The sequence below is a fragment of the Podarcis vaucheri genome (assembly GCF_965113315.1).
Source record: "Podarcis vaucheri genome assembly, chromosome: 1".
In the NCBI taxonomy this organism is placed as follows: Eukaryota; Metazoa; Chordata; class Lepidosauria; order Squamata; family Lacertidae; genus Podarcis; species Podarcis vaucheri.
The window spans coordinates 30,777,683-30,800,883 of NC_138759.1; the positions used below are offsets into that span (position 1 = coordinate 30,777,683).

The 23,201-nt window shown below is 42.6% G+C and overlaps 1 protein-coding gene across 2 annotated transcripts; it reads left to right on the forward strand.

Annotated features, from left to right (window-relative positions):
• The first annotated feature begins 19 nt into the window (after positions 1 to 19).
• On the forward strand, positions 20 to 22,252 carry ALKBH1 (alkB homolog 1, histone H2A dioxygenase). 2 transcript variants are annotated; one of them, XM_082234003.1, is made up of 7 exons: positions 20 to 153; positions 6,113 to 6,221; positions 6,485 to 6,647; positions 10,611 to 10,701; positions 11,475 to 11,668; positions 13,401 to 15,314; positions 21,682 to 22,252. In XM_082234003.1, exons 1-6 carry the CDS (start codon positions 22 to 24, stop codon positions 13,822 to 13,824), a joined length of 1,113 nt encoding a protein of 370 aa, XP_082090129.1. In that variant the 5' UTR covers positions 20 to 21; the 3' UTR covers positions 13,825 to 15,314; positions 21,682 to 22,252. The 2 variants fall into 2 exon arrangements, with proteins under 2 accessions (XP_082090129.1, XP_082090130.1); XM_082234004.1 differs by having other exon boundaries at positions 13,401 to 14,895.
• The last annotated feature ends 949 nt before the right edge of the window (positions 22,253 to 23,201 follow it).

The window sequence follows — 23,201 nt, forward strand, 5'->3', positions numbered from 1 at the left end:
AAGGTCACTCCCGGCGCTAAGATGGCGGCGGGCGCCGTCTCCGCGCGGGAGGGTGGCGAGGACGCTTTCCGCCGGCTCTTTCGCTTCTACCGGCGGTGGGAGGGCTCGGGCCCTTCTGGGGCCATTGATTTCTCGAAGCCAGCGGCGCGGCAGGTAAACCGGACGGTAGTGCCCTACCACACCGCCAACGCACGCTCTTGTCTCCATGGTGACAGCTGCCCCTTCCGGGTTCTTGCACGTGCCGCCGCCCCCCCCCCGAGGGGGGGGAACCTTCTGTCCTCCATCCCCCGAACAGATTTTGCCTCTGTATTTGCAGCTGAGCAGGAATGCCGGATGGAGGTGGGAAGGCTCCTCTTGTGGCAGAACTGAAGTTATTGGGGGGGGGGGTTAGGCCAGCCGCCCACAACATGTGGGCGGCTGGCCTAACCCCTAACATTCAGGTGTGGAATTCCTCAGGTAGGGAGAGTGTCGATTTTTAATTTTAATTTTTAAAAGACACTAGTACAGCATATCGCTGCATGCAAGCAGCCCCAAGCATTCAAAAATATAATTCACACACGTGCAGTCTGAAGCAATACAGGATTCTGCTTTTTTTTTTTTTTTGTATAAGGCGCATGAATTAACATATATGAAAAATCTAAACTGTCAGCCTTTTAACCAGCCATAAGAGAGATGCCAGCGGTTAAATCTGGAACGTTTAGTCTTCAAGGCAGTGCGCAGTATTACCGAAGTGTGGCTTTTCCACAAAATGATCCTCCGTTTCTGATTGCTGTGTGCTTTTGGGATTGTTGGTGAAAGGGGTGAAGGAGAGTGGTAAACTGAATCCTCATGAACGGTTGCGGGCAGCTAGAGAAATGAATGTCTATTATAATAGTTTACAAATACTGATGATTTGTTTGTTCGTTTATATCCCAACTTTTCTCCCAGAAAAGTAGGTCATAAAAATTGAAGCAAACGTGGATAAAAGCATATAAAAGATAATAGTTCAATTACTTTTCAACTATTATCTTTCATATGCTTTTAGCTTTCTGTTTTTTATCCATGTTTGCTTTAACTATAAGAGAATTAGAATCATATGAAAACAAATCTAGTAAAGAAAAAAAACAGTGCAGCACTACTAAAAGCCCTTTCCTTAAGAACAGTTAGCTCCCCCAAACCCACCAGAAGATTACATTCTTCACTTTTTGGCAGAAGGATAATGAGGGAGCCAGTCTAGCCCCTCTAGTTAAGGGAGTTCCAGCCTGGGAACAGTCACCAAGAAGGCCTCCCCCATGTCCCCACCAAGCATGCCTGTGAGGGTGGCAGAATTGAAAGAAGGGCATCTCATGAAATTTTTTGCTGCACAAGCAAAGATACATTTATTGATATTCATGGCATTTTCAAAAGATTAGCATCTCACAGCTTGCTACAGTTTACTGATCTGTCACCAGCATTCTAATCTTTTCCACTGAAGGGAAATGGTTACAGTCAGAAGTACAGTGGTACCTCAGGTTACAGACGCTTCAGGTTACAGACTCTGCTAATCCAGAAATAGTACCTCGGGTTAAGAACTTTGCTTCAGGATGAGAACAGAAATTGTGCGGTGGCGGCACGGCAGCAGTGGGAGGCCCCATTAGCTAAAGTGGTGACTCAGGTTAAGAACAGTTTCAGGTTAAGAACAGACCTCCGTAATGAATTAAGTTCTTAACCCGAAGTACCACAGTATGTCCCATTGAGTTCAGTGAGGCTTACTCCCAGGTAAATGGGGTTAGACTTTCAGCCTGCTAATTTCATAAAGCTCTTTGAGAAAATTACCTCTGGATACAATATCATTATACACACCTAGAGTTGCAGCACTGCCAGACACCTCTTGTGCTCAGATTGTGAACTGCAGTAAGAAAGCAACTTTCTGTCTGGACACAGGAAGGCCAACTTGGAATTGTTCACATGTTCAGCAGATTACTTTAAATTATGCTCATGTGTGCTTACCAGATAGCTGGTTTTTCATGTGTAATCAAAGAAGTTATAATTACATTCCCGCAAATTTATCTGATGCTCAATGCTGCCTCAACAGACTGACATGGGTCCTGCCTAGTTGCTCAGTTTTAGAAAAGAATAGGCAAAGGTTGTTGAGCTCTCCTTTAGGAATGTCCTAGACATCTTTCTGTGATATAAGAACACATACATGAAAATGAAGAGAACACAGTACTCCTGCTACCTTAACCTCTACCATCTTAAACTTTTCTTACAAAAAAAACAAAACAAATAAAAAATTTAAATAAATAAAAAATGGTGAGATGTAGGAGTGCAAATATCCAGAGTGTGGGGTCAGGTGGGATTACTATGAGGAATTATAAAATATGCATCAAGCCATTGTGTCCACGATGAATGCCTTGTGTTGACTGGGTTTGATACATTGACAATAATTTCTGACCAAATCCCACAACCCTCTGCATCTCTGGCCATTTCCTCTACTGTCCATCTCTCTTGACTGACAAGTCACGTACACTACCAGTTGCTTCGCCAGGCAGGCATCCTGGGTCATCAAAGATAGTGGGCAAGTTTCTTTGATGTAGCTTTCTGATATGTTAGGAAACAGATCTCACATGAAGAGGATAATGATCGCTGTCCTCCTGGCCATCCCCCTTATCATGTATATTGCTTGTTTATCACCTCCTGGGGTTGCCAAATGCTCTCCTTTGTAGTTCTGTTCTTTGTTTACCCAATGCCTAATTAGTTTTGGTAGTTTAACTTTGTTCCCATGTGGGTTTGTTGAAATGCTCAGAAGAAATCTGATTGGTTCTTACAAACACTCTGTAAAAGTTCTTTTGTGAATAAAACGACCTGGGCTGGAGGCAGACAGAGAGAGATTATTATGCGCACCCTTCCCAGAGTCTTGCTGGTTCAAGCCTCTGTGTGTATTCTTATTAATCAGAGTTCAATCCTTCCTTTACTTTGTGAACGCCTCATTTGAGAAGCAGCCTGAAGATGTGTAACAAATGTTCTACCACTATGGCACCACATAATAAATGAAGTCATATCCATGTTTGAACATTTTTCTACTTGTTAATCATCTGCGTCAAAACTATATGTTACATACAGTACGATGTCGAGATTTTTTTTATATGACTGTTGCTGCAATTAGGTAGAAAACTAGTGGGGTGGGGAGGGCATTCTGGTTTTTCTCTGAATATCTCTCCCTTTAGCTAGTTCTGCTTTGGGTTCTTAAGTCTAAATCCTTTAAAGACTATTTATTTGTTTAAATATGTGATTTGTCTTTTGTATGAGCCTCAAGGCAATTTTAATATGCATCTTATCTGAGCTTAGGTTCTTGCCTCTGAAAACTAAAGTTACAGTCACCTACTTGGTACTTAAGGCTTCATGGTTTTTTAACAATCAAGTGGCATATACATTTTATGAAATAAATAATAGGGTAATCTTTTTGCTGGTCACAGTGCCTTAGCCATTGTCTTGAAAAATAATTGGCAGTCTATACACATGACAGTGGAGAAGTAGTGATAATTATGGGCAACAAGTTGTCAGAAATCTAGATGAATATGCAAATTTCTGTGCACACTAAAAGACTCAGCCAAATTTAGTGGTGCCCAGATGAGCATTACCCTGCAAATAGAGTGCACATCCAAAAACATTTCTGCATCCATATCAGCTGGTCTATGAATGGAAGCTTTCTTTTTCACAGGGATTTCCCTCATTGGATCAGGGCAACGGAGTTAAAGTTTGATAAAAGTGGTTAAGGGGAATGTGATATAAATTGTATGAAACTGCATAAAAAGAGGAATCTGAAATGATTAGCTCTTTTTTAAATGCTAGATTTATACAGTGCTTATTGAAAACAACATGAAACTTATTAAAAACTCTTTATATAGACCAGGGGTAGTCAATCTTTTTATACCTACCGCCCACTAATGCATCTTTCTTGATGGTAAAGTTTCCTGACCGCCCACCAGTGCTCAATGGAAGGAGGATTCAGCTTGTGCCGTAGAACCCTCTACCGCCCACCTAGAATCCTGAAACGCCCACTCGGTAGGGACCAGGTTGACAACCTCTGATATAGACAAAAATTTCTTTGGAACTCATTGCCCCCCATCATCCTCTTGGTGTCCTAGAGCAGACTCAGTTGCCAGAAGCCTAGATGTTGTGATCGTTGTTCTCTGTTAATGTCTCCTGTTGTTGAATTTGCTTTTGCAAATAGTTTGAGGGCACCCTAATAGACTGTATAAGAATGCATAGACAATTGTCCTAATTTTGGAATACTGCTGTTGAACGTTTTTAATGTAGATTTCTTATCCCTTCGATTGTTCTTTAAAGCTGAAAGGAGAGACCTGTATCATGGCCCACTCACTTGTTTGGTACATCCACAGTGCCTCTGATTATCATCATCCTTGTCTGTGGCAAATATACAAATTACATTTGTTCTTCTCTGTGCTTGATTTTTTTTATCAATGGGCTTTAAACACTGGTGACATGTCACAAAAGTTCCGTGTACCCTTGTAAGGAAACTGCATAGGTGTGCTCACTGTGTTATGCGTTTTACTAGTTAGTTCTCCACTGTGTGTTCTGTCTCTTCCCTGTCTTTTTTTTTTAAGCCTCTTTGCATTATTATCAGACATGTTGCAGAAAGGAAGATTCTGTCTTGCCTATTGCTTCTTACCCACCTCATCCCATTATCTTCTGACTGTTGCAGGAAATTAACTACTGAAGAGAAAATTAACAATAAAGGTGACATTTTCAGGGTGACAGAGGATTAACACTGTCTTCAGTAACAAAAGATCCCTTTTTATTTCATTAAGAATAACATATTAAAAGTGACTACTAGGTATTAACAACTTCCGACTAGCACCAGTGCTTAGACAGGTTTACTGGTCCTCAGTTAATACTGTAATGAGTGCTGTATAATTACAGCCCTACCAAGGAGAATTTCTGTCACAGAAAGAAGCTCTTCAGACCTCAAGATTGCATAATTATGATTACCCTCTTATTTCTTCAGCATCGTTTGTAATTTCAATTAAAATCACATATCCACCATAGTTGGAAACTAATGCATTATCCCAATTGAATTTGGGATTCTACTCTGCCACAGGCTATAAAATGTTGTGGCTTTCTAGCACTAGCAATCCCTGTGTTAATAGCCATAATCGTACATAATGTTGGGATTATGGTGCAGACAGAAAAGTGAGCTGTTTGTCAGAATGCTGTGACTTCAGGTTTCACAACCTACTGAATCAAGAAATAAAATGTGCCACAAAAACCATCATAGGTCCAGAGAAGCAACTGCTGCTTTATTGTCTATCTGACAGTTCCCCTGTAATGAAAACAAATACTATATTGCTTTGAAGAGCTGAAATTCTAAATATAGCACATGCCTCTGACTCAGGTATTTTACAACCTGGTCGATTTCAGGAAGCATCACGAATCAGTGCGATAGGTATGCATCAATGGGAAAATTTGAGTGTAAGTTCAATTTCCTGGGTTTACTATTTCCATTTTAAAGCTATAGTAACTGACTCTAAAAGGTAGTAGGCACAGTCCAGCAAACAGCCCCAGTACAACTAACATCAGGCCCACTTATTTCAGAAAAACACTATTAATTTTTGCTTCATTGTCCCCATTGACTTACTTTGATAACCCATTGAATTTAAAGGTAACAGTATCCAATGAACTCTGCTGGCAATTAAAATATTTTAGTGAACTTTTAGTATAAACTTGCCTTCTCCACAGAATATTTAAACTGGCAAGGTTCTTCCTCCCCTCAGCTGCTCTTTTTGAAGGCTGACTTTGAGAAATATCAAGGTGTTTTCTGAGCATGTCCAAACTCAGCACAAGATCTAGCTGGTTTCTCTGCTCTTGTTGGGAAAAGGCCCTGGAGAGATCCGTCAGGCAGCTTAGTAAGGGACAAGGCACCCTCAACTCTGAGCTAAGAAGGAAGTTTGGGGCTTATTTTTGTAGATGAACTTAGCCTCTCTGAAACGTATTGACATCACAGTCAAGACTCAGTTCCTTTCAAGGGGCAGAGTAGGGTTGGTGATGGGCACAACTCCTACTGGCTAATAAAATTCAGCCAGGTTCTGTGGGTCATGTTTCAGGTGTCTCATATTCAATTTTCCGCCACCAGATTGTCAGCTCTCCCCTGAGTTTTTCCTCAGTAAGTGATCATGATGCTTACAGAGCAGGACTGCGTCCAGTTAATCAATGGAAAGCCTATGGCCTCAAAAACTATCCAGGTGAGTGTGTTTGTATGACAAGCGAGGGGCAGGGGAGGACTTTTTTGATGTGGTGTTTGCTTCTCTCATTATTTATGATATAAATTTTATATGATCCAAATTTAGTTGGGAGAACAGTTTGTAGCAACCTGTATTGTTTCTGAAGGACATAGGTTGTAAACTTGTACGCTCTGTGTTCCTGCTGTTTCTCAGTGTTCTTTTCAGTGCTCACATGTATAGAGGCCCTAACAATCTCTTCCCCATCCACCTTCATTTTTGTCTAGGGTTTATATTTATCCCAGATCCCTTCCTTCCGGGCTGCCAGCGTCACTGGGTGAAGCAGTGCCTGAAGACGTACACCCAGAAGCCTAATGTGTGCAATTTGGATATGCACATGTCTTCTACGGAAACCACTGATCTGTGGGGGAAGAGTCAGCATCAGTTGCGGTATGTCCTGGTTCCAAATAATCCCAAGGCAATTTGATAAAAGGTCATTTACATACAGTGGTATCTCGGGTTACATATGCTTCAGGTTACATACGCTTCAAGTTACAGACTCCGCTAACCCAGAAATAGTGCTTCAGGTTAAGAACTTTGCTTCAGGATGAGAACAGAAATCATGCTCCAGCGGTGCGGCGGCAGCGGGAGGCCCCATTAGCTAAAGTGGTGCTTCAGGTTAAGAACAGTTTCAGGTTAAGTACGGACCTCCAGAATGAATTAAGTACTTAACCTAAGGTACCACTGTATCTCCTTTATATCCCAGTTCAATAATCACTGACCCCATCTGTATGAGTGCCATTGGTCACTCCCAGAGTTGGCTCATTCAACAACATCATGAATTCAAGCCTTTAGTGTCATCAGCCCAGTATTGTGGAATACTCTGCCAGTAGATACTGCAGGCACCTGCTGTTTCAGCTTTCAAATACCTGCTGAAAGCTTCTATTCTGTCAGGGTTATTCAGACAGTTGAGAGCATATCCACAATAATTAGCTGATTTCTGATTTCAACTTTTTAATTTTTTATTGTATTTTGTATGCACAATTGTTTTAACTGCTCTGATTTTTTAATGAATAGTTATATATAAATATGTTTATAAGTAATAAAGTCTCTTAACTGTGTATTATGTGTCTGGTATTGTCTTTGGTTCCATTTAAGATTATCCAAGGAGCTAACGTATTTCTATTCAGATTCAAACTTGTTCTTTGAAACAAACTAGGTATTTACTATTTTAAAAAAAATACACAAAAAAAATCATTGATGTTTATCCATAGTGTACTATTTTCAAAAGACAGCTTTGTCTTGGTTGCTAACTATACTCAGTGCTGGATCCTCTGTGCTGCTCTATGCTGTTTATTTACCCTATTACATGTGACTATGTCAAAATTAGGGTTGTATAAGGATATGATGATGATGATGATGATGATATGCTTCCCTATCACCAGACAACTTTAGAACAATTCCTGCTGTGAGTCAGAGCAGGGGACAAATGCCGGTTCCCTCGGCCTGAAAAGCGAGATGAGCGCCACACCTCATGGTCGCCTTTGACTGGACTTAACAATCCAGGGGTCCTTTACCTTTTACCTTTAGCTACTTATAGTGATGGGGAGAGTGGTAAGAAAAATCATGAAAGCAGTTGAAAGTTTGGACTTAGCCAAGAAAGTGAAAGGCTTTCTCCCCGTTTCCCTTGAGCATTTCTTCTACCTCAACTTCTTTCTCTGAGGATTTTTTTTTGGTACTATATTTGATTATTCTGAGCAGTAGAGGAAGCTGCACTGCTCAAGCAGTTTTGGAGATACAATTTTTGCAGCATGGCAGTGAATTAACCTTATTTGTAGTTGTTTGACCTGAGTTTTTGACATTACAGTTGGGCATCCAGTCAAGCAAAGGGGCCAAAGGATTAAATGACGCTGAAATGCACTTGCAGAGTAATGTAATTAAAACTTGTCATTATCTGCACATGGAGCCAGTTATTTGTAAAGGCTGCCGGTTCTATTTGACCCGGCAATGAAATTTAAATGCTGAAGTTTTACCTCTATAAAACTTTCCTCCAGCACCAGGATAAAGGATTTCAACAGTGACTGTGTAATTGCCCTGGGAAGTCTTAAATGGTAAAGTCAGGTGATTTGCTCTTCTTTTCAGTTGTTATTTTAAAAGTCTTTTTTATTGCCCAAATGTGGGCTTTTGGGTGTGTTCTCTGATTTTGATGTCTGAACTGACTTATAACAAGTTGATGGTTTAGAAATACCCCAATAAATAAATATTTGGAAGCTACAGTCATACCTCTTGTTACATTTGGTTCAGGTTATTTTTTTTCAGGTTGCGTCCCGCGGCAACCTGGAAGTACCGGAAAGCGTTACTTCCGGGTTTCGCCACATGCGCAGACGCGCAAAATGGTGTCATGCACAGAAGCAGCGACCCGCGCTTGTGCAGACGCGGGTTGCGTTCTTTTCAGGTTGCGAACGGAGCTCCGGAACGGATCCCGTTCGCAACCAGAGGTACCACTGTAGTGTATTTCTGCTTTTAAGGTAATGTGGTGTAGACCTCTTTCCATGGTCAGAGATGTTGGGTGTCTGCCTTGACCTGGTGGTTGCAAGCAGATCCCACTGGCAAACTTTTAATATCCATTCTCTTTCATTTTGGAGATAATTTCAAAGTGACTGAAGACAGTGATGCCATAATAACAACAACAACAACAACAACAAAAACAACATATTTCTTAAACCCTACCCAACCGACTGGGTTGCCCCAACCATGCTGGGCAGCCTCCCAAAAACATACAGAGGGAAAGAAAAAAGAAAGAAAGCATTGTAAGTTTGAATATACCAAATTGAATTGCACACACACACAAAACTCAATGTAGGTGGACTCGGGAGACCTGGAGGCTTCCCTGCACCTTTCCACGCATAGCTCTGTGACCTACAGCCATTTCTTTGCTACTCTGGAGCTTCTGTAGTTTTCAAAGTTTTGCAGATGCATCTCAGTTCTGCTGTGCAGCACTGTCTGCCATCTTAATTAGGGGCACCCTGCCAAGATGTGTCAGTGTTCTTCAACCAGATCTCCAAACTCACTTGCTGTTTCTCCTCCCACTCACCCAGCTCTTCCAGTGCTCTTTAATCCTGACCTGCAGTTCTCCCTGCTGCTTTGTTCTCAGCAGTGTGGAATATCATATTAGGCACGACAGCAATTGCTTGTGAAGCTACGTGAAAATATGAAGACCCGAGCAGCTTACTAAAAATATGTCATGAACTTTGTGTTTCTCGGTCAACTACAACATAGTTTCTCTAGGCACTTAGAAAATTAATTTGCAAGTGCCAAATTCAGTGCAATTTGTCTGTGTCTTGGAAGCTTGGGGCTGCTTATGGATCTCAATGTCACAGGCGGTGCTAAAAGTTATTGCACAAAAGTAACTGGATTTCTTTTTGGTGAGATTAAGGAAGAAAATAGAATAATTTATTCTGTTAAAAAAGGATAGTAGTAGTGGGTGCAAGTTGGATTTCTTCCTGTGCACTTAAAGATAGGGAGGCCCAGCTTTCCAGATCAGATACTGCTATTGAGATTATGTAACTTCAAGGATTGGCGGCCTGAATTTGTGTGCTTTTTTCTACCCTACCCGTCTTGTTTTCCTTTTGTATTGTATCTATTGGATATTAAGCCTGCCAGCAGCTACTACCCTTTAAAAATATATCTGTACACTGCTTAGAAAATTTTAGGTTCTTCACAAGTGATAAATAATAATAAAGAATTTGAGCCACTTGGCACTATCATTTATCAAAATGCTCTCAAAAGAGGCCCCCAAGTTGCGTGTCTTAGTATTTCATTGATTTGAAATGACAAGTTACAGGAACATGCAATTATCTGTGGATTGGGAAACATGATCTTGTTATCATTATCACATGCAATCCTACATGAATTCTGATAGGCAATCTGCCATATTGTTGCAAGAGAAAAATGGAATGGGTTTCAGTTACTTTAGATCCAAAGATATTTCAAGATGGAACTTTAATTCCTCCAGTCAGACCAGCTCAGCTTTCCATTAAGCCTCCTACACAAATTGACATCTTTCCCAGTCTTGGAAATACTCACCTTATCCAGCTTTTCTTCACCCTTCCATAGTTCCATTTCACTTTTCCAAAATACTTTCTGTGAATTGCCTTAATCGACCCTTCAGCTCACAGCCCATTTTTTTCCCTTTATATTTTTATCATTGAACCTATTGTTGAAAATGTAGCACAGATCAAAACTCACTCACATTTGTACAAGTAATAATGAGAACCAAGCTTTATGGGCAGTCTTTTTTAAAGTTAAGAATTGTATTAAGCTGCATCAGAAACTTCGCTTTCTGTATGAAACTCTTGCAGAGATTCATAATTGAAATTGATTTTTTTTTAATTTTCTTTTGTATCTTTCCAGAAACAAAAGTTCCAGCAAACGGGCCTCAAAAACTTTACTGGAAAAGCTTCGCTGGGTGACTTTGGGTTACCATTATAACTGGAATACAAAGGTATTCAAGGACAACAGAGCCTCTTGGCAATGTATAACAGGAAGATAATATGAGAGCAAATATTTGTTGATTTTATTTTTGCAGTGGTTAGAAAATGTAAGCATAAAGTCACTGTGCAAGCTTTCTGCTAAAGACACCGTGGCTTCTTAAAGATATTTGAAGCCAAAACATTCTAATCAGATTGAAAACTTGAGGTAGAGTGAGAAAGAATTGTCTATCAGCATGCTGCAGACATGCTTAACCAAATGAGCCTGCAGCCTTATCTGCTTATTGTCTGGCCTTAATAAGAAATCTACCTATTCCCAGTCTTCTCATCAGAAACATTTAGCAAACCATATTGAGGTTTCTAGTTCAGGGAAGTTTGTATTTAGGAATTTGTGGGAAAGATTCTGGACTATGTCACCCCTGTGTGAAAAATATTAATCATCATGTCTGATATACTGAGTGTCTTGATTTTTGTTCCTGGGTCTGAACTACAAAATCACTGTTGCAACCGCTAGCACTAACTGAGCTTCTTGTTGGCAATAGCAGAGGAAGTGACAGTTGAGGCTCTAAAGCCCATTTTGAATGGATGTTACACTTGGAACTCCAGTAGGGGAAGCTGCCTAATCTGCTCCCCATTTCAGCTTTGGAAAGGAGGTAGTGGGCTCCAACACAGCCAGGCATTGACCTAAAACTCACTTTAAGTCACGACTGGATTTGTTCATAGGATGGCTTTGTTCTTCTGGAATTCTGTTTGCGTATTTGTTGTTTTTCTTTTGCTCCTTCACCAGAAATATTCAGCCAACCACTACACGCCTTTTCCATCTGACTTGGCTTTCCTCTCGGAGCAAGTGGCTAAAGCTTGTGGTTTTCCACGTTTCCAAGCGGAAGCAGGAATCCTCAACTACTATCACTTTGATTCATCTCTGGGAATTCACGTGGATGAGTCCGAATTGGACTATTCTCAACCGCTTCTATCTTTCTGGTAGGCTACCCAAACATTTTGTAAAAGGCAGCCTACACCTTTCATCTTCTAGCTAATGCATCTTGATTAAAGTGTACAAATGACAGGTTTCATGTGGCGAGCACAAACTTCCTGCCTCTGGAAGTATGAAGTGTAGGGAATTAGGGCAGATCAAGATCATGGGCAGCAACCGACTACTGATCCAGAATAGTAGGATTGCTGAAGTCTATGGGAGCCATTGTTTATTTCATTTATAAACATTGATTCCATATCCCGCCCCCCAATAACAGCCCTGTAGGCTAGCCTGTCAATTGACCTTTGTGCATCCCAACATTCTGCACTGTTCCTGAGTTTCTTCTCTGTAAACTTGAGGTCAGACTGCATGTGAAGGCTACAACCCAAAATAGAAGATCTATTCTGTGGAAGAAGCAGGGAAGGAGTACTTCTTAATGCTTCTTTTTCTTTACTGTTTACATTGGGGAAAGTGCCAATATATAATTTCTATTATTGGGGTTAGAATCGAGAGGGAATTTTAGCAGAAAAATCACCAGTTGGGAGATAGTTGAGAAACACCCCACTAAGCCTTCATGGCTGCGTTTTGTAAAAGAAAATAATAACACCTGGGACAAGCTACGTGCTGTCAGGTGTCCTGTGTGCTTTGGCCCTGCGAATAACTTTGAGCATTATATAAGAACAGGACAAGCTCACACATGAGACAAGGTGAGGCCACTGCCTCGGGTGGCAGGATCCACAGCGGCAGCAGATCCCAATGTAGATCTTTAGTCTCTCCCCCCCCCCCCCCGTTTCTGATGTAGATCTTCACTAATCCTTCTTCAATGATAGGGAGTAGGACACCATTTTGCAATTTGCCTCAGGTGCTAATATGTTTTGGAAGTTGCCCCATCCCTGTGAAACATCCTCCCTTCAGATGTCAAGGAGATAAAGAACTACATAACTTTTAGAAGACATCTGAAGGCTGCCCTGTATTGGGAAGCCTTTAATGTTTGATGTTTGATTATGTTTCAATATACAGTGGTACCTCAGGTTAAGTACTTAATTCGTTCCGGAGGTCCGTACTTAACCTGAAACTGTTCTTAACCTGAAGCACCACTTTAGCTAATGGGGCCTCCTGCTGCCGCTGCACGATTTCTGTTCTCATCCTGAAGCAAAGTTCTTAACCTGAAGCACTATTTCTGGGTTAGCGGAGTCTGTAACCTGAAGCGTATGTAACCCGGGGTACCACTGTATGCTGTAAGCCGCCCAGAGCGGCTGGGGAAACAAAGCCAGATGGGTGGGGTATAATTAGCAACATTATTATTATTATTTATTAAGTCAGGTCCATCTAGGTCAGAATTGTGTGCTGACTGGCAGCGGCTATACAGGATTTCAGGCAGGGGTGTCTCCCAGACCAACCTGGAAATGCCAGGGATCAAACCTGGGACCTTCTGAATGTAAAGCAGATGTTCTGCCACTGAGCTACAGCTCTTTCCCTAATAAACGTGTTAAAAGTACCATAAGAGGAAGGGTGTGGGGAGCTGTTTGTTCGCTTTAGAGTTGAATGAGATAACACTTTGGAAAGTGCATATGTATTATGTAAATTATAATATAAAAAATACAGCACAACACAGGTGGTCTTTATGTGTGCCAAGTTGCAGTGGAACTTCCACCTTGCCTGTTGAGAAGAGAATAGCTGGTAAAATCTTCCCATAGCTACAGTTTTACTAACTGCCTTCCCTCTTTTTCCTCTGTTTAGTTTTGGACAGTCATCCATATTTTTGTTAGGGGGGCTGAAACGAGATGAAGCCCCTGTGGCCATGTTCATGCACAGCGGGGACATGATGATCATGTCCGGCTTCAGCCGCCTGCTGTACCACGCAGTCCCCAGGATCCTGCCCAACCTGGAGGGGAAGCCTTTGCCTTCTTGCCTGGAGCTGCCTCTCCCTGCTGACCTTCCTGAAGACTCTGTTATGGAGCCCTGCTCTCAGGAGGACTGGCAAGTCTGTGCCAAGTATCTGCAAGCATCCCGTGTCAACATGACTGTCAGGCAAGTGCTTGCTGAAGGTCAGAGCTTCCCAACTGAAGCCAGGACAGGGAGAGACCTGGATGCTTCCTCCGTAGGCTCTTACCATGAGGAGCACAGTGAAATAAAAAAGCACAGGTCTGATTCGGGAAGCTGAAACCTGGCCATATGGAGCAGCAACATACGAAGTGGATGTGTAACAAAATGTTTTGAACTTTGTGGGCAAAGTACATGGCTCAGACCAAAAGACTATTAGTGTTGTGCTTTCTCCCAAGGTCACACAACTAAAGAATGTCACTCCAGTGCTTTGGTTAACACCATCTGAATATAATATATATTCCCTGACTTACAGCTGTCTTGTTACTCACTGTTACAAGTGACATCTTTTAGAAGACATCTGAAGGCAGCCCTGTTTAGGGAAGTTTTTAATATCTGATGTTTTATTGTATTGTAATTTTTTTGTTGGAAGCTGCCCAGAGTGGCTGGGGAAACCCAGCCAGATGGGCGGGGTATGTATGTATGCATAAATAAATTATTATTATTATGATTACTACTACTGCTGCTGCTGCTGCTGCTGCTACTGCTACTGTGAGATATTAGGACTGGAGGGAGGCACCAGCCAAAGGAGCAGCTGTTAAGTTTCAGATTTTTGCAACCCTAGGTCATGCCTAAAATAAGCAGGTATGGGTCTGTTTCCTGCCTAGGTGGGAGGCCATAAGGGGAACCCAGAGGAGGGAATGTTACAGATAAATAATAAACCAAATTTTAACTTTGGTTCAGACTGAAATGGCCATTCAAAGACACTTTGCATGCAGCACAGTGTACATCCCTTCATACTGCTAGCCTGAAGTCCTGCTGTGTTGTCTAGAGAGACCTGCTGTATGCTTTGCAATGTGCTTATTACCTACTGACTGATACCAAGGGTTCATTTTGAGGGTGGGATGAGGCTTTTATTTAAAACAACCTCCCTTTCTCGGAGGAAAATAATTAGGGACCGTGTAGTGATTTTTCTATTCAATATGTCCTTTTCTTCCCCTTGTCTCTGAATACTAAAACTGCCCTGTTCCATCAGCGTCAGGCCGTTTGGCTGCCTGCATAATGCAATCTTTGCAGTCTGCCTCCTTCAGGAGCAAGCAGAAGAGAATGACTTTACAAACAGGAACAATGAAGTTGTAGATGAAGCGCCCAGAAAGAAAATTAATCAGCGACTATCTCTATTGCCCAAAAGGTAAATATATTGAAACAAATAAGGAAACACAGTCTTCAGTGCCCATCTGTTTTAGGATTCCGACTTCCCTATCTGGTTTTTAATGCAATTTTAATTGCCAGAGTGCAGCGCTCTGTCCCAGGGGTGTTTTGTCGCACTTTCCCCATGAATAAGCTTACTCTGTTTTAAATTAAAGATCCCTATCTGTCTTAGAGGGCTGTTTCTCTCTTTTTCCTCCTCCCCTCCTCCTTTTTGCTTAGTTATTTTGTTCATGCTGCAGTATTGTTCATGCTGCCTTGAGCAACTCTCACCTTTTCCTTCAGGCTGTGTCTAGCTCTGCTGTTCCTGATATCCCCCAGCAGAACAAGGAGTATCTGTTCACCTCTACATGGCTAAACTCTGAGGAAGTTGGACATTTCTTTGCGATGCTCGACCATGGTGTGGGTTTGGTATAGTCCTCCATATATCTCTCTGGGTATTCATTCCTGTGGTGCATCAGGATTTTCAAAAGAAAACAACTGGCACCTGTTTTCAGAAGTTAGGCTTGCATTTCATTAATGGTTCAAAGTCTTTTCTGTGCAGACATTCAATATGGAATGATATTAATAAATTAGTTTTTCTGATATAACATGCGAGGGTACACAAATGAAGAACAGAATTCTCTTTCACATTGAGACTCAGAACAGCCAACATTTGCCAGCAAATGCAGCTGGGAGCTGCATCCAGTCATGACTCTCTGACATGCTTGTTGTGTTCACTCTTAGCATTTCCAGGGGAATACTTAAGCTTTCTTCTGTGTAAGCATGCATAGGGTTACACTGTTAAAATGTTTGGGCTTTATACTTATAAAACTAATATGTACAGTAGCTCACAGATCTCCCATATAAAGTATGTACCTGAGATGGCCACGTCTGCTTCTGCTTGTTGTGGAAAGAAGGGGGGTGTTTAGGTTTACCTTAAGAGAGGTTGGCTGCCTGCTGTCAATTAGTGCAGGTCAGCTAATCCCAGGACATTCTAAATTGTGCTCAATGTGGCTGCCTATCATTTTATTTAACAAACAGTGTGTGTGTGTGTGTGTGTGTGTGTGTGTGCGCACACACACACACACACAGCATGAGTGGCGCTGTGGTCTAAACCACAGAGCCTAGGGCTTGCCGATTATAAGGTCAGCGGTTCAAATCCCTGTGACGTGGTGAGCTCCTGTTGCTCGGTCCCTGCTTCTGCCAACCTAGCAGTTTGAAAGCACGTCAAAGTGCAAGTAGATAAATAGGTACCACTCCGGTGGGAAGGTAAATGGTGTTTTCGTGCGCTGCTCTGGTTCACCAGAAGCGGTTTAGTCATGCTGGCCACATGACCCGGAAGCTGTAGTCCCTCGGCCAGTAAAGCGAGATGAGCGCTGCAACCCCAGAGTCATTCGCGACTGGACCTAACATTCAGGGGTCCCTTTACCTATATACCATTTAATTGTAAGAAAACCTCTAAGTTGTTTACAAAAATGTTTTTCCCCATCCCCAATTAATCTTTTGTACCACTAGCCCAGAAAAATTGTTGTAGGTCAATATAATTATCCCATTGTGTTGGGGTTGGGGGGACTTTCCCTTGGATACATTAATAAGCATATCCTAATTGATAGCAGTTAAGATGTGCCAGCCATTTGTTCTAAACTCTGTTACTACTCCTTGATTAAATACATGGTTATTTAAAACCAACATTTTAATAGTACAGTCACCTATTTGTTGTTAGTACTGCATCTGAAGATACCTCTGCTTCTTTGAGGTAGCATTTCTGGCGAGAGATGGGCTGCACCTCAGCAGTTGGCAAGAATGCGTTTGCCAAGAGTCTTGAGAATCTGATCAAAAGAGCTTTAAACTAGATCCTGAGGGGGAGGTAGAAAACTATACGAACAACAAAAGAGCACCTGGCACTGGGGTAATAGCTTCATTGATGCACAGGAAACTGAGGTGGTGCTCCAGAAACCTGCTAAAGGGCAAGAAACTGCAGGAAGGAAGTAGCTGCAGAGAACAACTTATGGCTTCAGTTGTCTCTACACAAATGCACAGAGTATGGGAAAGAAACAAGATAAACTGGAGCTTTTAATACAGGATGGCAAATACGACCTTATAAGCATGACTGAAACCTGGTGAGATGAGACTCATGCCTGGAATGTAGGAATTGTGGGGTATAGCCTGTTCAAAGGGAATAGACCAAACAGGAAGGGAGGAGGAGTAACATTGTATATAAAGGATGTGTATGCTTGTGAAGGAATCCATGATTGGAGCATGAAAAGCAGATTGAGAGAATATGGGTAAATATTGTAGGAGAGAGAAACAACAGTGCCCTTACTATGGGTGTCTGCTATAGACTGCCAAGCCAGACTGAAGCCTTGGATGATGCCTTATTAGAGCAGATTATCAAACATTTGAAAAGGAGAAAAATAGTAATCATGGGGAACTTCAACTTCCCTGATTGCTGTTGGGACTGCCAAGAGTGTAAGGTCTGACAAATTCCTCCAATTTCATTTCCCAGAAGGTGGAAGAACCAACAAGGGGATCATCTATCTTTGACCTGGTCCTCACCAATAGGGAGGAACTGATTAATGAGGTGGAAGTGCCTGGAAACCTGGGTGGAAGTGATCATATTATCCTGGGTTACAGGATACAGAGGCAAGGGAAAACTGAGTGTAGTCGGACACACACACTGGACTTTAAGAAGGCCAATTTTGAAAAGCTGAAGGAACTACTGGGTGTGATCCCGTGGTCAGAAATACTCAATGAGAAGGGAATCCAAGAAGGATGGGAATTTCTAAAAAGAGAAATATTGAAGACCCAGATGCATACAGTACCAACAAGAAAGAAAAGTGGGAGGCATGTAAGGAAACCGGTGTGGCTGCATAAGGAGCTTACAGTTGAGTTGAGAATTAAGAAGGCCATGTATAAGAAATGGAAGAAAAAGGAAATCACAAAGGAGGAGTATACATGAGTAGCCAACAGCTGCAGGGGGAAAGTCAGGCTGGCTAAAGCTCAGAATGAGCTCAGGCTTGCAAGACAGGTTAGAAATAATAATAAAAGGTTTCTTCGGTTATGTCCGATGTAAGAAGAACAAGCAAGTGGTAGGTCCTCTGCATGGAGAACACGGAGAAATGCCATTGGGTGACAGAGAAAATGTGGAACTACTCAACACCACTATTCAGTGCTGTCTTATTAAGCACCTTGAATTACCTGAGAAATTCCTGCTTTGCATTTTCCGAAGGAGATTGAGAGAAGTAGTGTGCTGTAGCAAGGCTCCTGGGAGTCTGGTTTCCCAAGGAAGTCTGCTAAGCATCCATTCCTTTCTTTGTTAGGTGCTTGAGGAAGAGATAAGGAACTTTTTTCTCATTAACAGAAAGGTCCTGTTGATTACAGGAAAGAGGGAAAAACAAACTATAGTTTGCTGTGGCACATTACAGCCATAATGAGGCTCAGAAGAGCCAACTGATGAGTATTGGAGATGGTTATTGATTTTTAAATGATGGAAGATTCAGCACACAGAAGTGAATCTAGGAGCCAGACTCATTCTTCATGCCATGTTTCTGGGTTACATATAGTCAGCACAGTACAAAGAGAGGAGAGTACAGTACGTTCTTGGCATCCGTCCGCCTTGGGAGACAATGGAGGAGTGCACCTTTGAAGGTGAAGCTACCCCTCCCAGTTTGTTGCCATCTGCAAATTTGATAAGCATTCCCTCAATTCCTTCAGCCAAGTTGTTTGAATTGGAGCAAACGGAGCAAATTGGGTTTTCTGTGGGTTGCCATTTGCTCCAGTGCAGCGGTAATTTTTTTTTTTTTTCAGGGAAAGTGCCAGAGCTAAAATAAAATAAAAAGACAACTTGGACATGCGGCATTAAAGTGGAGGCCTGTGACTGAAAAGCATGGTGCAAAAAGAAGTCTGGATGAGCCCTTAGATTCTGTTTAAGTCTGTTTGCCAGTCTTTTTGACCTCTTCGGGTTGTTTTCCCCTCAGACTATTTAACAGGTTCTGCCTGGAGCCAGTTTAGTTTCTAGACTCAGTTCAGAGTGCTGGTGTTAACATAAATTTTGTGAACCCCAATACCTCAAGGACTGCTGTTCCCTATAGGAAGGGTCAGAGGGCCTTTTCAGTAGTGGTCCCTCACTTGTAGAATTCTGTCCCCAGGGAGGCATGACTGGCACCAACTAAATCTATTTTTAGGTGCCAGGCTTTTGGTCCTCACTTTGAAGGATTTCAGGAACTTGTAGTCTCTTTTAGCGGGGCAGGACATGTCTTTTATTTATACAGATGTGTTTTTTAGGTTTTGATCAGTTGTGCTTGTTGTAATTGTTTCAGTGTTTAAGTCACTTTGGGCTGCTTTTGTGAGGAAAGCGACTAATTGTTATTGTTGTTGTTTAGTCATTTAGTCGTGTCCGACTCTTCGTGACCCCATGGGCCAGAGCACGCCAGGCACTTCTGTCTTCCATTGCCTCCCGCAGTTTGGTCAGACTCATGTTTGTAGCTTCGAGAACACTGTCCAACCATCTCGTCCTCTGTCGTCCCCTTCTCCTTGTGCCCTCCATCTTTCCCAACATCAGGGCCTTTCCAGGGAGTCTTCTCTTCTCATGAGGTGGCCAAAGTATTGGAGCCTCAGCTTCACGATCTGTCCTTCCAGTGAGCACTCAGGGCTGATTTCCTTTAGAATGGATGCATTTGATCTTCTTGCAGTCCATGGGACTCTCAAGAGTCTCCTCCAGCACCAGAATTCAAAAGCATCAATTCTTCGGCGATCAGCCTTCTTTATGGTCCAGCTTTATAATAGTAGTAATAATAAATACTAATTAGTCGCTTTAAGCTGGACCATAAAGTGACTAATTAGTATTTATTATTACTACTATTATCATTTCCAATCCTTTTCCCACAGTTCTCGAAAAATAGGGAGCCTTAAAGGAAACAAGCTCTACCTATTGACTCTGCCCAACTTGAGGTACATCTGATTGCAGCTTTCTAAATGCAGTAGTGCAGGGAGTGGGGTCACAATAGATAATAGGAGAGGTTTAATGTCAGTTCCTCTTCCCAGGGGACTCTAGGAATTACCGGTCTGAGAGGGGAATGGGGTCTCCTAACAACTCCCAGCACCTTTAACAAGTGAAAGCTAGAATTCTTAAGCGAAAGCCGTGACTATTTAAAGTCGTATCGTGGTGCTTTAAATGTATGTTGTGAATATGGCAAAAGTCAAACTTCCTCACATTGGGCCTCTTAAGCCAAGGAATGAGAGTGAGCATTGACCAGAGTAATGAAAACAAAACAAAGATGACACAGCTGGAGGGGACCACTTGTTGCAGACACAGCAGACCCAAGAAGCTGGTGGCAAAAGTGACCTCCCTGGGGTCTAAGCCTGGGCAGTGTGTTGGAAGATTCTGTGCTGCCCAGATGACAAGGACCACCCCCTGCGCCCTTTTCGGCCCCTTTCAAAGGAAAGTAGAGCAATACACTTAGCATCAGCTTGGCTGCAGGAGTTGCAGGAAGGAGGCATACAAGGCGCAATCCAATCATTTTAGGAACTCCAGATTTGAGTAGGGTTTACTCCTTAGCCTTTTCTTCTCTCAAAGATGTCCCGCAAGGTAGCGGAGTTTTAGGATCAGAGTTTTCCTTCTCCTGGATGGGCTATCTGCCCCTCATTTCCCTCAACAGCACGTGCAGAAACCGCTTCTTTGACCATTGCACCCACTATTGGTGTCGCCTGTTCAATCTGCTGGAGCCTGTCTTCATGGGCAGGGGAAGTCCCTAACTCACCAGGGGTTTAAAGACCTATTGGCTACTCTCACCTTGTTTAACTGATCAGTCAAAGCCAGTTCTGGGGTGTGGCCACTGCTGCATGTTGACTAGGAGCCACAGGTGAGAGCTGAGTGCATGGTCTGGGCCAATGACAACAAACTACCCCAGAAGGAGCATGGCGGGTCCCCCAGCAGAGACAGTAGAACAAAAGCGCACGGGCTGCTGTGTGTTTCAGGGTGTCCAAAGAAGAAATGCGAGAGAACCAGCTATTAAAATACACACACACAGCCTGCTGTCAGCATCTGGCATCCTAAGGACAGCTGCTAGACTCCAGGGTCCAGTTCCAGCCCCTCTTTATCAATTGTGTCTTGAGCCTGCAGTTAACTTTCCCATAATGCCCTTGGAGGGGCGCCATGTCAGGTGCTCTGGGCATTATGGGAAATTAAAATGGCCACACCTGGTCACCTTTGAATTGTTGCTAATGTTACAAGTGCCAGGAAAGCCTAAAGGGGCATTTTGTCCAGGAACCACTCAAGCCTGTAGCCTTTCTTGAACGCCATCATGCAAGGAGGATATTGTTCTATTTGGGCCTGTCAGCCCAAATTTTTATTCAAGATAAACAAAGAGGAGGCATATATCAGTCGTGTTTGTTATAGGATACAAGGTGGAAATAGGGCCATATCACATCTCCTGGCCCAATATGGCAGCCATGAAACCCGGTTTGGAAAAGATCATAAGGTGGCCCATCTCGTGCTTTGAAAAGCCTCCCTTCTGGATGATCCCTTTTGCCATTTCTGATCTGCTCCTTCCCCCTTGTGGCTGCTCCTGGCGTAACAGCTAAACACCACGCAGATTACAGCTGCTAGAACACAATGCCATTTCTGTTGAGAACCAGACCGAGTGCTCAGAAGCACGATCCACCACCGGTGCCTTGACTCACACAGCACTTGGCGCACTGCATAACAAAGGGAGTAAAAAAAAGAGAGAGAATTATCCTCTGGCAGAATCATGAGCGATTTGGGAGTTTCTGCCTTTTTTCCTTGCAGGGTTTATGGGCCTTTATTTAGCAGCAGCCTGGCATGCAGGCTTCTATCAGCCTGGAGATGCAGTGATGGAGAAAGATAAACCTGCTGGTCTGGGAAGGTGAGGCTCTAGCTGACTCCAGTAGCAGATGCTGCTCCTGCATCTCATCCTGCAGATCAAGGTGCAGAAAGACCATCTAGCTATGAATCCTCCCCCAATAACTGGTCCTCTGCCTGACACATTTCCACCTGGCCTGGGAGGGCAGTGCCCTGGCTGACGTCAGCTACTAAGGCTCCTCCCTGACATATTTGAGGGGATGTTTTTTTGCTAGTTTGCCACCGTGGAGATAATACGGTCTTTTACGAAATGTGTTTGAGCTATTCAAGAACGTATTTCTGTTGTATCTCGATATTAATTTGTTGATTGTTCTAGTGAGCCACTTTGAGCACAGACTGGAAAAGCAGCATTTAAATAAGCTCGACAATAATGTGTTTTCTCTCATCACACAGCTGTTAATAAGAGCCTTACATTGGGGACTGTTTAAAGCTCCTGTTTTCATGTGTAACCAATAAAGTTCAACAGGTTTGTTAAGCATATAGAAATCTTATGTACACACACACTACATCTAAGGAGTGATGTCAATGTTTCATCATACTAACGGAGGGGGGTTGTTTCAGGGACCGAAGGCTGCACTTAAAAATCAACAACACACCTTTTTTTTTGAATTTTCATCATAGTTACAAAAGAACAAATATATCTAAGATAAATCCCCAGTTGCTCCCTCACCCCTCACAACAGCACATGCTGAACCCACAAAAAGCAAGTCAGGCATCTTCAACCTAGGATCCACTTTTAACCCAAACGTGTATTTGGGGACCCATTTTTCAATCTTTTACTATATATTGGCATGGTGGTAGTGCTCCTCTTATGGCCCAGCTTGAGGCAGGCCGTGACCCAGCAGTTGAAGATCAGTGAGGTAAGTGACGATCTACTCCACGTGTTGTTTTGTGAGTAACTGCAGTCATTGAGGATATGATAAAATAAAATAACAGGTTATGTGTTGGTGGTGGAGTTCATCTCTGTGTTGCTGGTGGATTTGTCATCTTACTGCCTTGTCTGATATTTTAAATAAGCATACCAAGTTCCTTCAGAGTAATATTTGGGGTTTTTTTGTTTGTTTGTTTTTAGAGCTTTAAGTTGCTTTGTTAATTTTTCCATGAGGGCAATGTTCCAGACTCTTTCTAGTTATGCTTCTAGTGATAGATTGGCAGCTGTTCTCCAATAGATGATCTATTATTTGCTTAGCTGCTATAAAAAGGATTAGCAAGGCTTTAAACATCAGGGGTGGGATCCAACTAACTAGTGCTGCTAGCGGAAGCCTGAGCAAGGACTTTTGCAATGGGGCTTTTCTCCCTCTCCTCCCCCTCGCACCCTCTAAAATGGGCTGGGGGGGGGAGTTAGGAGAACCCCCAGAACAGTGCAAGGAGGGATGGGGAATCATTCTGACTGGCATGCTGAAAAGCTTGTGCTGATTGAATGGTCC